Consider the following 15,251-nt stretch of genomic DNA (forward strand, 5'->3'; position numbering starts at 1 on the left):
ACATCAAGATCTCATTCATGTGATCTAATTAACCTTCCTATTGTTTCTTTGACACACCAGAAAATTGTCTTGGGTCAATCTGCATGTTAGACCAGGTCAAGGTTTCATTCATAACACGTGTGCATGTGTACAAATTGGTAGGATTTTCAGGCATGTTGAAACCCCCCAACACCCCCCCCCCTAAAAAGTTACTGTACTGTAATTGCCAACAGATTAACATTTGTCTGAATGAAGTTTCTCGAGCACCCAGATGCCAACAGATGGCGCCAAAACAATACTGTTTTTGCTTTGAACCAAGCACACTACGCAAGTTCTTCGGTCGTGAACACCTTATTGAATTACAAATAAGCAAAGGTTCACAGAGCATACATTTTTTTACCAGGATACCCATGAAGTGGTTGATTTGTCAGAAGAATATTCTCAAAAATAGGGCCTGATAATAAAAGTGTAGTTTGATGGATGACATGGACATTTGTGGACAATTGAGTTTTGAGAGTGTCTCGCCATCAAATGGGAGGAGGAGGTTTGAAAAGACAGACACGTACAGAATCACCTCCAAGTTTCAAAATACTGTGTTCTCTCCATCTTTAATGTATTTACAAGCTTTTAATGAGCTGTATAGGGCTGAAGTATTACAAGCATTTTTGTCACGAGTGCTTCCTTACTCCCTCCATCCTCCCTCCTGGCATTTTGCTGGTTCCGCGTCCACTTTGTTCATCAGCGGTTGTACGTTTTCCGTCGGTCCTTGAACACGACATGCCGACACAGCAGCAAAAGCAGAGGGATGCTTTTTGGATTATTTTGACCTCAAACTTGGCTTCCCTTTCACCCCCAAAATGATTTCGTGCTACCCTGTTTTAATCCAGACGGTGTAGAATCCAGGGAGGCCATTCTATTCCTTTGTCAAAATTATTATTTTGTTATCATTCTTATTATTTCATTATATTGTTATTTCTGTTGTTCGGGTTCTTGCTTCCTTATTTGAAGTCCTTAAAAAAATAATAAATTAAAGAATCCAGAACCTATGCTGCTGCTTCTTTTTTTTAAGTCTCTTCTTAAAAAGTAACAAAAACAGTAAGTTAACATTTAAAACAAAAATATTTTCTATGTATAATACATGTATTTAGTGCTTCCTCCAGTGGAATCCAAACTGAAAATGGCGGCATGTTTCTGAACAGTACCGCAGAAAAAGGAATTCCAGCGAACGTGAACAGGTCGCTCATATTCAACATTTTGTCGAGTAGGGATGTACAGGTCTCAATTGTCCTCCGACTCCTCTTCGGCTTCCCGTAGCCACGTGAAGAAGGCCGTCACCGTCTTGAGGGCCACACCTTTGCCCTCCTGCTCCGCCGGATCTTTACTGGTCTCCCACTTGTTGAATGCGTCCTCCGAGATGACGTCCTCGTCGTAGAGGCAGTCGAAGAACATCCGGAGGAGGTCTGGCAGACAGCGAAGACAGAATTGTCAAGATACATTTTGTTATTGTGGTCAGGAAAGTAATCTGTAATGTCCTGTGTTTTTGCAGGTCGCCAGTCGAAATTTTGCCTGCGCAGCCGCTCGTGCACATCGCATTACTGAACATACAGTTCAAAATACAGTAAGCACAAGCATATTCTTAGACGACCTGCCAATGGTCTCAAGTGATGCGGTCACTGAACACCAGCGGGACTAAGTACATTATCATTCACTGCGGGTCTTCCTTTTTATGTTATGTTGTGTTTTGGACATTTTTACTGGACAGCACTTTGAGTTGCAGTCTTTTTGTATGAAAAGTGCGATATAAATACATTTGATTTGATATATATATATATATATATATATATATACATACACACACATATGTATATAGATCCCCTTTTTTACAGCAATCCTTAGTCTGGATTAAACAATATTATATGAATACAATGATATCATGGTGAGTTAACCAAATTATTCCCAAACAATTCTATTCAAGTCATCTGGTGAAAATTCTTCTATTTTTAATATCGCAATATCGCAAACCCCCCAAAAATGGCAATGTCATTTTTTTCCAATATCGTGCACATATATACACAAAATTTAGTTATGCCTCCCAGTTTTTAACACCGGGGGCCGGCTAGCTGCATTCTAGCATTGAATAACCAAGTTCCTGTGAAAAACAAAACACCTCAGTCATGAACATAGCAATTTCCAGCCTGATATAATTCCAACGTCCATGTGCCAGAGGTCTTGCGTTGGAGATGTAAAGACTCTGTAGCGATGGCTTAAGATGCTGACGGTAGCGTCATTATGAATACAACCGGAGCAGTCTCCGAGGCGAAAAAAAAAGCAGCCTCTGAGGCTGGACCCGCCCCACTGCAGTATGATTGGCTGCCATGTTGCTGGAAGGATGTGGCATACGTCATGATGCCTCGCCGGAACCATGCATGACGCCATCCTGGGTTAGCGCTCATTAAGGAAAAAAAAAAAGAAAGTGCAGCACGAAAGGACCGGAGGGAAAGGAGTGGGACGAAACCAAAATTGTTGAACCGACGGTTTTCAAAAACCATTCCACCCCTAATGTACATAAGTGTTTTGAGTGGCCACGGCATGGTCACATATCTTTAGTAGGTAGTAAGTGTAAAGTTTGCAAATCACTGGGCTAAGATGTTAAAAATTAAGGGGCACTTACTCTGAGGATGACGGTAGTCAGGGTAAACTAACGAGCACGAACAGAGGCCAGAGTAACCTGCTAGGTGGACATTTGCAGCATCCCGAGTGACGAAGGAGCACTTACTGGGAGGCTGATCGAGGGAGACTATCAGAGTCTGAAGTGCATAAAGTGCTTGCAGCTGTCGCTCAGTGTCTGAGTTAAGGTACTTGAGTAATACGGGCAGCCTCCTCTGGATGATGGCTGTGTCCACTTGACAGTTGGTGCCAATGTCTGCCAAGGAAGGTAGGAAGAGAGTGAGTGAGTCTCATCGTTCCACTATGACCGCCAAGGAAAGACAGAGAAGGCTGGGTTACCTTTCACCGCTGCCTTGCACACGGCTGTCATCAGCGCCCTCAGGAAGGGGGATGAGCTCATCTGAGCTTCATCCAGGTTTGCCTAGTTGGCGGATACATAGAGCACAAATAAGTCAAATGCATTCTTAAACACTAAATAATACCGCATTAACATACATCAGTGATTCCCAACCACTGTGTCACAGAACATTAATGTGTGAGAACAGCGCAACGTGCTGTGTGAGATTAACTGGTGTGTTGTGAGAAATTACTCAATTTTACCTAATTGGACCAAGAATAATTCTTTGTTTAGTACTACAATGTATCACGGTTCATCTAAGCAGAACAATTAAATGCTCATCCACTAACTTACTGTATGTATTCACCTGTTGCTGTTCATACAACATCTTTGCGGACAAGTCAACAGTTCCAAATTTCACACAGATTATGCATATTTGCGAGTGGCTTCCTTTGAGAACTTCGCGAGCGCCGCTCCATACCTCCACCCAGTCAAAGATCTGCTCGTCGCTGGCCATGTCCTCCAACAGGAGCCTCTCTAGCTGCTGGCTCAGCTCCTCGGGGGACAGGGTCTTTTTGGAAAGAGCTGCTCCGGGGTCCGTAGCGCCCGACAGGATGAACTCCAGTTTCTGCGTGCGAGAGGCAACAAAGATAAATCTGTTGATCGCGGCTATGTGACGGTCACAGAAGCGGGTGGCGGTACCTGTTGTGAGATAAAGGCCTGGACATCCTCTCCCTCTGGCAGGAAGTCAGACCAATTGAGGTCAGATTCCCTCCAGAGAGAACTCACAGCTCTATGGCTCTGCGGAGACAACCGGCATGCATAATCGATCGACAAATTAACAAAAAGGAAAAATGTGAGTTTAAGTCACACAGCCGAGCTGCTGTTAATAATAGTGCAGGATGAACAATTGGATGCATTGTTATGCAGCAATAAGAATCTACAGCTCTGAACCATCACAACTATAATCTTGCCTTTAGTCATTTCCTCTAATAGACACTGTTGCCCCAATTAATTGCCTGTTCATACCAAGGCAAATAAAAACTTCAATTTTCACATCAGAAATAAAATGCGCAGTAACTCTTAAGTTTCTGAGTTTACACATATCACATGCATATCACATCGCACGTTGTAAATTAGTTCCCTGCGTAAAGTTAAAGTGTTGTGGAGCAATCAGCGATCTGGTAGTGGACATTTAGGGTGATAGTAGTAATTCAGCCACGCAGATCGTTTTTTACGCGTGGTTATGACTAGTGTTGTTCCGATACCACTTTTTGGCCCCGATACCAATTCTGCTACCTGGCTGTGCAGTATCAGCCGATGCCGATACTGCACCGATATCTCACCATTTGAAAAAAATTCCAAATAAGCACAATATTTTTTTTTGTAATTCTAAAGAATTGCACTCGCTTGGATGTAAAATTACTCATATTTAAATCATCACTTATGAAGTATCTGTAGTGACATATACCGGTACACACAAAATACATATGTTGAATAACCAGCCTATTTTCATAGTTCTTCGTGCTTGTGAGAGTGAGACATGGAATACATACTGTATTTACATGAATATACATTTGTAATAAAGCAAGGTGCAGTTTTTCGTCGCTGCCCTGTGAAAAACACTTATCTCCAATTTTGGAAACTTTTTTAAATTTTCACTTTAATGCGATGTCTGTAACGCGGAAAGATGATTCATGTAAAAATAATTAAATGAAAAAGAATGGAGGTAAGTGTTTTTCACATGACAGCGACGATTTGTACTTCTAAAATATATTCAGTGATTCTAACGGACCCCCCAATGTGTGACGTCACATTTGTATGCTGCCAGAGGGGCAGGCGGTTGAGTGAGTGGGATAACAGAAGTCCGTTATGTGTTTCTAAAAATGGTTAACACCTGTGCTGTTTATGGTTGTTCCAATCGGTCAACTAGAGATTCTATTTTGTGATACCGGCAGTGATTCAAATTAACCGGAGGCAAAAAAACGAAGTTGTTTCAAAGCAGATGCGCACAATGGCAGTCAAATCTTCAACGTGACCACTTAATACCATCACAACATACAACAGGTTATGATCTGATGACTTTATATCAGTTATTGTTTTCTTTTTACTTTTCATTCAAGATTTACTTCGCACTGCACTTCAACATTAATCTGTTAATTATATAGGTATGCAAATTTCATATCCGTTGATGGAACATAATAGAACATTTTGCTGAGCGATGTGTTGTAAACAAACTCGTCTCTTTGTTAGCAGTTAGCAAGCTAGGGAGAGCTCAAAAAGCTTCGACGGGTCATAAAGACGAGTTTATCTGGACACAAACCATTTCATGAAAGGCGTTTTACACCATTAAACTAGTGATCAATGTACTGTGTAAAACAATAGCAACATACTTTGCTAAGAGACTAAGATCCAGCCGACATGCCCCCAAAGTAATTGAAGGCTCTTGATAGCATCAAAGTCCCCCCAAGCAACGGCCTCCAATGTGGCGATGTATGTCCTTATAGCGACCTTTTTCACCAAACTAGACATAAGTAGACCGATGACCAATAACGCTAATAATGGATAAGGCTTCTCGTATTTTCCCTCCACGTGCGGCACTCAAATATGCGCGCTGCGTTCAAATAATGATACGAGTATCGATAACTGGCATCGGTGTTGTATTTGTTAGTAACGGCCGATCCGATACTAGCGTTTTAATGCGGTATCGGGATACCACGCGATACCAGTATCGGTATCGGAACAACACTAGTTATGACGTGATTTCATGTTTAGTGACCTTTCCATGAAATGAGATTGAAAAGCCTCGCCTCATCATTTCCTGCAAATACTGTAATTACTACCTGCCATCTATCGAATCGCTTCACTGTCGACATGCCCCAACACGCTGGACCAAATTTACTCCCAAAAACAGTAAGTCGTGACTCGTGAGTGACATCGTCTCTTTTTTTGCGTATGCGGGTCACTTTGGGGACGCATAAATTCACACACCAGACAGACTGAGGTCACATTTATAATATAATGCGAACGCTTAAACACAAAAACAAAACAAAAAATTGGATTTGACCCAAAAATCCGAATTGAGCATTTAGACCTGCACCTTCTGCTTTTGTTCTTGGCATATTTCTTTCTTTATTTCACACTACCCTTCCATCCATTTTCTCGAGTGTTACTCCTCATTAGAGTCACGGGTGAGCTGGAGCCTATCACCGCTGGCTTTGGGCTGGAGAAGCAAGTTCCATCCTAGACTGGTCATCAGCCAATCGCTTCGAATCAATGCTTATTTGTGCATGTGACATAGATTGCATTTGGGTATTTCTTTTTTTGGTAGTTTAAAAAAAAAAAGCATTATGGTTCCTTTATTAGTATTCTTTAGTATTTCATTTCAGCATTATTATTTCTAGTTGATAATTAATCCTGTATACTTATTTACTTGTTACACATCTTGTATTGTTTTGTCTTTCACTTGTATGGCTCTTGTATATTGCAAGAGCTAATGGGGATCCAAAAAACGTAAACATAAACAGGTATTTCTCAATAGTTGTATTTGCTTTTAATTCCAGTTTCACTTGACATGACTTGTGTGTAACATTGCTTAACATTATTGGTTTGTAATGAGTGTCTGGAACATCTTTCCATCTTTCATCACTCCCCAAAAAAATACACTAGCTTCAATTGTCTATGGGTGTGAATGTGAGAGTGAATGGTTGCTTGTCTATATGTGCCCTGTGATTGACTGGCAACCAGTCCAGGGGCTTCCCATCTCTTGAGTCAGCTGGGATAGGCTCCATCTTAACCGCCACCCTAATGAGGACTAGCGCTATACCAATTGGACGAAAGTATGCAACCTGTTCATAGACAATAGACACCGCCCAAATCTGCAGTATCTGTCTTTTAAATAGTTACATTTGCCCACACGCACCATCAAGCGGGTTAAGACATCAGATGAAAATGTCACTTACCATTTGTTTGCATAGTATGTGCAGTATTTGAGATATGAGAACTCCTGCTCTTCCCACAGCAAACAAAGGTTTGCTTAATTCACTGTGGAGACACAAACAGCATTGTCAAAACCAATGTGTTCAACTAGGCCACATTAGCCGGGTTTACATGGAGATTTTTTTGTCATTCGGAAGCTCTCTGGTCACCTGGATACATTTACATGTCACGTGATCTATTTCGATCGGCCGTTTACTGCTCCTCCCTGTTGATCAAATCAGCCGTGGTACAGAAGTGTCACACGCGGAGATTGATGTATACATCACGTGATCTATCAAGATGGCGTTCATTCCTCTATTTAGCACAGTAATCGTTATTGTTTTAAAACTTTTATCAAAGCAGCACCTTGATAAAAACAACCTACCAGTACTTGAAAACAAGTTCTCGCGTCGCCGACGAGCTCTGGTAAGACAATTATACACATACAATTATGTCAATACGCATTTATGTCAAGACAGGGCATGCGCGCACCGGACGTAGCCTGGCCATTCCGACTGAAGTGTTTACATGACACTCCTTCGGATTGGCAAGAGGAATATACCACCCCTGTGAATCCGAATGAAATTCCATTCGGATTGGGCCTTTTTATTCCGATTGGGTTGTTTATAGGCCGCATTTTCATTCCAATTGGTCATTCGGATCCTTTCTAGTCGGAATACATGGCTCCATGTAAACCCGGCTATTAACTCTTGTCATCAAACATCATTGGGTGGCACTCGGTACCTAAAGAGCTCTCTCATAGAGAAGCCTCCGTCCTTCAGCACGGGGGTTAGCAGCTGGGCCAGGTACAACCAGATATGAGGAATATCGATAGCCATATCATCCGCCTGCTCCAAAATGTCAGCGAACCTGAAAGCACAAATAAAAGTGATAACTTAGTGTAAGATAGAAATAATCAGCTGCTAATGTGCAAATAAAGTGGGGTAAACGCATATATTTACAATCCAAATATTTTCACATGCAAAAGGGAGTGTTCACACACACACACGTGTGGGTTTTTTCCGGGTAATCCGGTTTCCTCCCACATTCCAAAAACATGCGTGGTATGTTGATTGGACATTTTTAATACATATTGAATTCAAAGATTACAATGCAAATGCTTTGTGTATTTAGGAGCTATTATAGCCCAAACATTCAGGACAGTTTCAAGAAACGGCGAACGAAATGACTTCCGGGAGTACAGGCAACAGCGTGTAGTTGGACAATGCTTTTTTTTTTTTAACCAGTTCGGCGCTGGACCTGCCCACAGTAGCATGCCACTAATGGTGAGCGAGGGGGATAAGTGCCCTTTAAAGACACTGCATCTTGGCGATCTCAAAATCACGTTGTCTGAGATTGCGATTTCGGTCCCAAAATGATAAATCGTTCAGCCCTAGTAAGTACCGTATTTATTTTTAGTCTGAGTCTGTACAGTGTGCATGAGTGTGTGGGATACAGATGGACTGACCCTTTGTAAAACTGGTCTTTTGGCAGGACGCCCTGCTGCACCAGCTGGAAGAAGAGCAGGCCCATGTGCTCCCGTGTGATCTGACTGCGCTCCAGCGTCGACTCCACTCCGACACGAACGAACGTGTGCAACTGGGGGGCCGAAACCAGCTCGTCCACACACTGAACAGCCTCCTGCAGGGGGAAGGATACAACAACGACCAAATCAATGGATTACTTAAAGATGCTGATTAAAAGTCCAGTGAATCTCTGTACCTTGTAATCGTTAATGTGGAGAAACTCGTCAATGATGGACTTGGACTTCCTCTCCATGTCCTCCTCAGACAGGACCAGCCTCTCTGGCGTCGGTGCCACTGGCTCAGGTTTAACTGTCAAGGTATTGTAACACCAGTGTCAGTCTGAGGCGGTTTGATGTTTTTTGCATTGTGTTATTATTGTTATCTGATTAGCCTTTTCTACCGGGCTCTCGGGTCCTGCTACGCTCTGGTTCTGGCTCGGGCTTGTCCTCTGTGACACTTTGTCTGCGCGGCTTGGCTGCCTCCCTCTCCCGATCCCTCCGCGTCTCCTCCGGGGTATGAATGTCTCGCTTCTCCTTGGAACTGTCGCCCCTGTTCAAAGACGTGAGCCTTTGCGACGACGACAACGATGGCGCCGTGTGGATCTGTGGCTTCTCACTGCGCTCCCGCACAGTGCTGCTACGATTACTGGAAATGAATAGAAAACATGTCAAACTTCTAATTCAACCAGGTGAACCGTTGGAGGATTTTACAGTAGTCTTGTTGTCAGGTACATTAAAATCCAGACTCATTCACAATATGTGAAAATATGTGATGTAGAGAGACTATATTAATGTATTTTAAAAACACACTGAACAAATAATAAATAAAAACTTATTTTTGCTTCCATTTTTCATGAACTGAGCTTGTGTATGAAAGTATTATGTGTTTCTTTTTTTGTTACATTTGTTCAATATAGGGATTTTAAGTCTACCAGCAACTGTGTCTACCCTTAACCATTCATGGAGAATTACAATACATTCTAACTTAAGGCACCAGACTATATCAAATTAGCGCACACCAATGCCTTATGTTGGCGATTGTAGACATACTGTTGTGGTATAAAAGTTCTGTTTTACAGTAGACATATTGCACTTTGTAATCTTCTTTTTTAAGTGTAAAATGAGGGCAGACTATGCCTGTGAGAAAAATAATGCGGAGAGGGAACGCACATGAAAAAGAGCACTCCAATGTTGTAAGGCAGTCTTGCTTTTTAAAAGAACCCAACACAACACGTCAGTGGCGACGAATAGAGGGATGGACGAAAACCTACCTCCGTCCTTGCTTAGTCTGTCCTACTTAAAATAGCTTTCATCCTCCATCAGACTGTCCACAAAACGGGTGTCCGTCCCAGGGCTCTGATAATTATCATCATTACAAATTTTCACATTTATTTACATTGATGTTTGGACAAGTCAATATGGGCTGATTCACAACATAAAATATGTCATAAATCCTAAACCAACTCTTACAAACTGGGGATTAAATCTCTATTCAATTGATATGCTCTATTTGGATATATAGGTGGTATGACTTTTTTTGTAACTTGCCTACATGAAACGTTATGATCTCAGGTTTTGGACAGGTGTGATACTGGTTTGGGTGCCGTGTGCACGTCTCACGTCTCAATGCCCAAGATGTTTGTGTGAATGCTCAGACGCATAGAAAATTATAGGGAACATTGGACTCTACCTACGCCAGCATGCAGAGGTGGGCATTCTGTCTGTACTGAAAGTCAATCAGTAATATCACTGACGGATAGCCGTTTTGCTGGCAAATCACAAATGAAGTATTCATCCGTATTCATCCATCACCGGAATCGTCACTAACCAGGTCAGTACCGATGGACCTCATTCCGACACTAACGGACTCCCATTTCACTGACAACTGACGGAAATATGCTTTCTCTCTTGCGTCTGTTTGTTCGCAGAGGTGAAAACCCCACTGTTGCTTCTAGTGGAGGGGAGCAGGGACTCCTCCTCCGACAGGAAAAAAAAAAAAAAAAAGTTTGAACATCGCTGGTCAATCTGGTGACCTGTAGTCGTGTTTGCTGCTAAATCTCGGTTTCGCCGAGCCTACTCTTCTTTTACGTCATTCCAGCCGGTGTTAGGATTCAACTGGCTTCCAGATTAATTGGCTCTTGATTCCAGCTATTCCAGTCATTTTGTGTTTCCCATCTAAAGATTCGTCACAAGGTAAATGGTAATTGTACAACTGCATACATTTCCAAATCTTTAATAAAAGCTTGTTTGCCACTCTTAGACTGCAAAAAAAGTTACAAATATTTTTAAAAAATTGAAAAAAAATAAATAAAAATCAAGTTTAAAAAAATAGACCTAGATCTCAAGTTGCTTCCTAAACGCAAATTGAAACGGGTGTATATATTGAGAACCAGATTCACAAGTAGACATTTTGCGCCAGTAAAATAGTGTCAGCTCACGAGGTAGTGGGTAGAGTGGTCGCACAGAATGCTTTATACCTTCGTGCCACAGGTGTTAGTTCCGCTCTCCACTATTTATTTATTTGTAATATGTTTACAATTTCTTGCAGCCAGTTGTAAACTAGCTGTTTTGTGTCACGTCTTTATTGAAGAATTGTACAGATATGCAGTTGAACAACTTCCATGTTCCTTGTGACAAATCTACCGACAGAAAATACCAAATTACTGGACTAACATTGCCCTAAAGGCCACTGCTGGAATTGGGAGGCGGTGGAATAGTGGTGATAAGCCGTTATTTAGAGATGACTGAAGCGTGGTTAAAATAACGATGACTGTGTGATGGACTGGCTGAGGTCCTAAAATTCAGCGATGAACTATAATTTCGCGATGATGGAAGCACGGTTAAAATAACGATGATTGAGTGACAGATGGGTGGCCAGGCCGATAGGGTATGACGAATGACGGGCAAAATTTACTGACGCGCCCACCTCTGCCAGTATGCATATGCACCGACCTGTGTATGTGGTTTGCTCACCTTCCGAGCGTCCTCCTAGAATCAAAGTCTGAGTTCTGTGGGGGAGTTGACGAGGCCTGTTGAGACGATGGTGTTGACTGCAGCGCAGAGTAATGGTTGAGGCTACTCCTTGATGGTTCTGAAAGAGGAGAGGAGAAAAGGATAAGCAGATGAATAGGAGCTATAGCAAACTATAAAGCAACATCAGAAACTAGTCATTATTCATTACATAATGAAAAATATCCAGAGAGAGGGATGAAGATATTGGAAATCGAAATGTAAAGATCAGACCTGAGTCATTGGCCTTAGCTCCCCCGCTGCTGCCTTTCACCCACGTGACTTGAGCCCGCGGGCCAAGCTGGATCTTCTCGTCCATCTGAGGCTGCACAGAAAGTGAGAGAGACAGAGAGAAAGAGAGATGACACCAACCTAAGGGAGACTTCAATTACAGGACAAGAATTAATCTGCGTTTCGTTCTAAATGTTCAGAGAGGAACTAAGGCTCCATTTCTGTGGACTTTATTTCAGTGATTCAAAAACAGTGGACCGTGGCACACAAGTGTGTCGAGGTAAGGAATAAAATAATCAAGGTAAAATAATCAAAGCTACGCATCGCCTATCCGTCACAAAGTTCCTGTCTGCATATTTAGCCGACCCATGCGGTCCCAGTCTGTCCCTCGTCTGCGACAGCCAATTGGCGTCGAGAACTTAAGGTACACGTCACACGCAGGTGCCGCACAAGATATAGCACAGATTTCCGCAAAAGACAAGTAGATACTTACGAGATATAGTATGTCACAAAATCAAGTCACCAGTCAGAGAAGCAGCAGCTAATAAATTCTAGAGTCGTGACATTGCAGCGGTGGCTCACCTTGGAGATCTTTGGGATCTTATTTGGGTCAATGGTCCTGCTGTTCTTGGTCATGGGTACGGTATTCCAGGTCTCCTCTCTGGGCATACGCGGCTCTCTCTGCTCTCGCAGATCTATGAAACAAAATGTGACGCACCCACCATTACAAGCAAGGGGTTAGAGCAAAGGTGTTAAACTCAAGCCCCCCTGCCAGATCTGGCCCACCACGTTATTTTATGTGGGCCGCACTGAATGTTCCCTTCGCACATGCGCAGTTCGAATATGCATACCAAAATAGTCACCTGTGAACCCTAGATTATTATTCTTCAGGCTTGGCGTTAGGCATACTACTGGATACTTCTCAACCCTGAAGAAAAAAAGAATTGTCTATTGACGTCATTGTTCCCTCTCCGGGAGCCTTGAGACCACATTGGTCGGAGCAGCAAAAGCTTCGCCCTCCTGAGGCTGAGTCCCCCTTTGTTTGAGACATGGTGTGGTCGTGTGCTGTAACCTATCCCACCGTTAAGATAAGGTTACTGATTCCTTTGTTTATTCAGCTCAACATAATAGTTAGAGCATGTGCCGCAGAGTGGCCAAGGTTTTTGTCCAGTTAGCCTCAAGTTAGCGCCCAGGCTACACGGCACGTGGTTTACTTTTTTGCCTCTGCCAGCTGTGAACGACGTCAGCGCCCCTTCTCCCGGCTTTGCTGGGGCCATTCCTCATTCAAACAAATGTGCACGTCTCCTCATTCCCACTTCAGTCTCTGTAAATATCCTGACTGGTGTTAAATGCCTCGCTCGTCCTAACCGTGATCAGCAAAGAAGCAGTGTTTTTTGGGTGGTTTTTTTTCAAGCAAAGAAGCAGTGTGTGCTCGTCCCAGCATAAAGCTATGTAGCTCTGCTCACTTCCACATTTCCTCAATCTCATATAAATCAGCCACGGAGAGGTTAATCCTTTTGATATGTTGAAGTGGGCATTAATAGAGATGTCCACATAAATTTTAGTGCCAATTGATTGCCGTTTTTGGACGTTATAAGCAATGAAATTACATTGATTTCCACTGGAGAGTTTGGAATCGGTTACTCCCGTGACTCTGGCCGAACAGGGATAGAACGCTAGGGGGCGCGGCCGTTCTCCTCATAAACAAGGGGCGTTATTCATGGAGTCACTTATTTCCTAATTTCTCCCGAATTTATTGATAAAATAGAAAATGGCAACTGTTTTCATTTTACTGATCAAAAAATATATAAAATGAACTTGTTAGTGAAAACGTGGCCATAAGATGAACGTGACTTTTTTTTATTATTACTTATACTTATTGTTGTGTTGACTGTGGTGGTAGAGGACAAGGACGATCGCTGCCCAAGATCACATTACAGAGGGTCTGTCCAATCCATGTATGGACTACAGTACCTCAGGGACTGAGGGTTTTCTGACAGGGGGAGGTTTTGTTGATGATCGCTAGAGGGTCCTTTTTTTCACTCTGAATCCTCGTGTTCACATGAGAAGATTCCCTAAGAAACAAACCTCTCGTCTTATACACACCCAGGTTTTACAGGTGACTATTTTGGTATGAATACTCAAAAACTGCCCACTGCGAAGGGAACATTCAGTACTATAAGCAGCGCCTGCCGAAGTCAGCAGGGATGAAATAGAACATAATATCTTTAGGGTTATGGGGACAAAATGGAAATGTTCGCAGGCTCCATAGCCATGCAGATGTGACTGGAAGCCCTATAAGAAGGATTTGGAAGGGGGCCCTTACCTCCTCGTCGCTTGTTCTCCTTGGAAAGCAGTTGCTGGTGCACTTTTCTCTGCTCTTCCTGCTCTTCAATTTTGGCCTCCTTGTGGATCTGCTCAATGGTTTTGGGCCCCTGGTCAGCTCTTCTGGACACCCAGTTGTGCTGCAGAGACAGGGATGAACATGTGGCAGTGTCAGGTTCACTGGTCACAAAAACCTGCATGGCAAGCCTTCATTTGAAGCGTTGCACAGTGCAGAGAATTTGTGGTTTGGCATTCGCAATGTTTGGGATCCCTATTTTCTGTTATTCACCTACTTTGGCACCATCTGGTGGAATCTTGGTGGTGGTGTAGTTAAATACAATGTTTGCATTTTTCGTTTAAGATGACTTTTTTTGCTGATAGTCCTTGAATACACCTCATGCACCATTAAAAGCTAAAGTATGTTCCTGCTTCTTTCCCAGTGCAGCTACGAATTGACGGTGTAGTTTACTTTCCCGTTACAATTTGCCTGTATTCTTCAATATTAATTATTTTGCACAAATGCCAAAAGGTGGGTTTAATGACTTAATATTTGTGCATAGTGCAAGCATTTGTTAAAACCACATGTGATGTTACATACGTTTGTGGTAGCGATTGCTAAGGATGGTATGCAGACTATCACTACTGATGAGCCAGCATGTGAAGTTGCTTTGTTTGTGTTGAATTATTTAACTACTGAACTCAGTAGTTTATGAAACAAGACTGACTGACTTCAAGACTGTGTACATGCAATCGGCGAGTGAGGTACAGTGGGTACACGGCGAGTGAGGTACAGTGGGTACGAAAAGTATTCAGACCCGTTACATGTTCCACTCAGTTAATCAGATCGGCCGTGTTACAGCCGTGTGACATGAGGAGATCGATGTAAATATCACGTGATTTATCAAGACCGAGTTCATTTGTCTTCTTATCACAGTAGTTGTGATAGTTTCAACAGTTTTAGTGAAGCAACTGATGAATAAAAACAAGTTACAAATTCTTTAAATCAAGTTCGCCTGTCACAGATGAGCTCTGTTTAAGACGCTGAATTTTAAAGTGCGTATACGACAACGTCATCGCGCTTTTATGTCAAGACAGAGCATGCGCAGACAGGATGCAGCTCGGCGTTTCCAATTGAACTGTTTCCATGACGCTCGTTCGGATTTACCAATAAAAGCAACAAAAGAAAAAGAAAAACACGGT

General features: G+C 42.6%; 1 protein-coding gene across 8 annotated transcripts in view; it reads right to left on the minus strand.

Moving 5' to 3' along the window:
• Positions 1-568: 568 nt before the first annotated feature.
• The window catches only part of LOC147141786 (eukaryotic translation initiation factor 4 gamma 3-like), a 67,346-nt gene continuing 52,663 nt past the window's right edge, over positions 569-15,251 (minus strand). For all 8 annotated transcript variants that reach the window (XM_086039869.1, XM_086039875.1, XM_086039874.1 and 5 more), the window contains 14 exons: positions 14,053-14,191; positions 12,309-12,421; positions 11,730-11,820; positions 11,460-11,577; positions 8,888-9,132; positions 8,684-8,796; positions 8,430-8,602; positions 7,706-7,831; positions 6,946-7,027; positions 3,686-3,784; positions 3,465-3,611; positions 2,986-3,067; positions 2,756-2,902; positions 569-1,439 (listed from right to left, as the gene is read on the minus strand). In XM_086039869.1, the coding sequence (XP_085895995.1) occupies positions 1,258-1,439; positions 2,756-2,902; positions 2,986-3,067; positions 3,465-3,611; positions 3,686-3,784; positions 6,946-7,027; positions 7,706-7,831; positions 8,430-8,602; positions 8,684-8,796; positions 8,888-9,132; positions 11,460-11,577; positions 11,730-11,820; positions 12,309-12,421; positions 14,053-14,191 (1,857 nt within the window). In that variant the 3' untranslated portion in view covers positions 569-1,257. The remainder of the gene's footprint in view (positions 1,440-2,755; positions 2,903-2,985; positions 3,068-3,464; positions 3,612-3,685; positions 3,785-6,945; positions 7,028-7,705; positions 7,832-8,429; positions 8,603-8,683; positions 8,797-8,887; positions 9,133-11,459; positions 11,578-11,729; positions 11,821-12,308; positions 12,422-14,052; positions 14,192-15,251) is intronic.

This window comes from Filicampus tigris, chromosome 9 (assembly GCF_054856515.1).
Source record: "Filicampus tigris isolate MCC_2025a chromosome 9, RoL_Ftig_1.0, whole genome shotgun sequence".
Lineage (NCBI taxonomy): Eukaryota > Metazoa > Chordata > Actinopteri > Syngnathiformes > Syngnathidae > Filicampus > Filicampus tigris.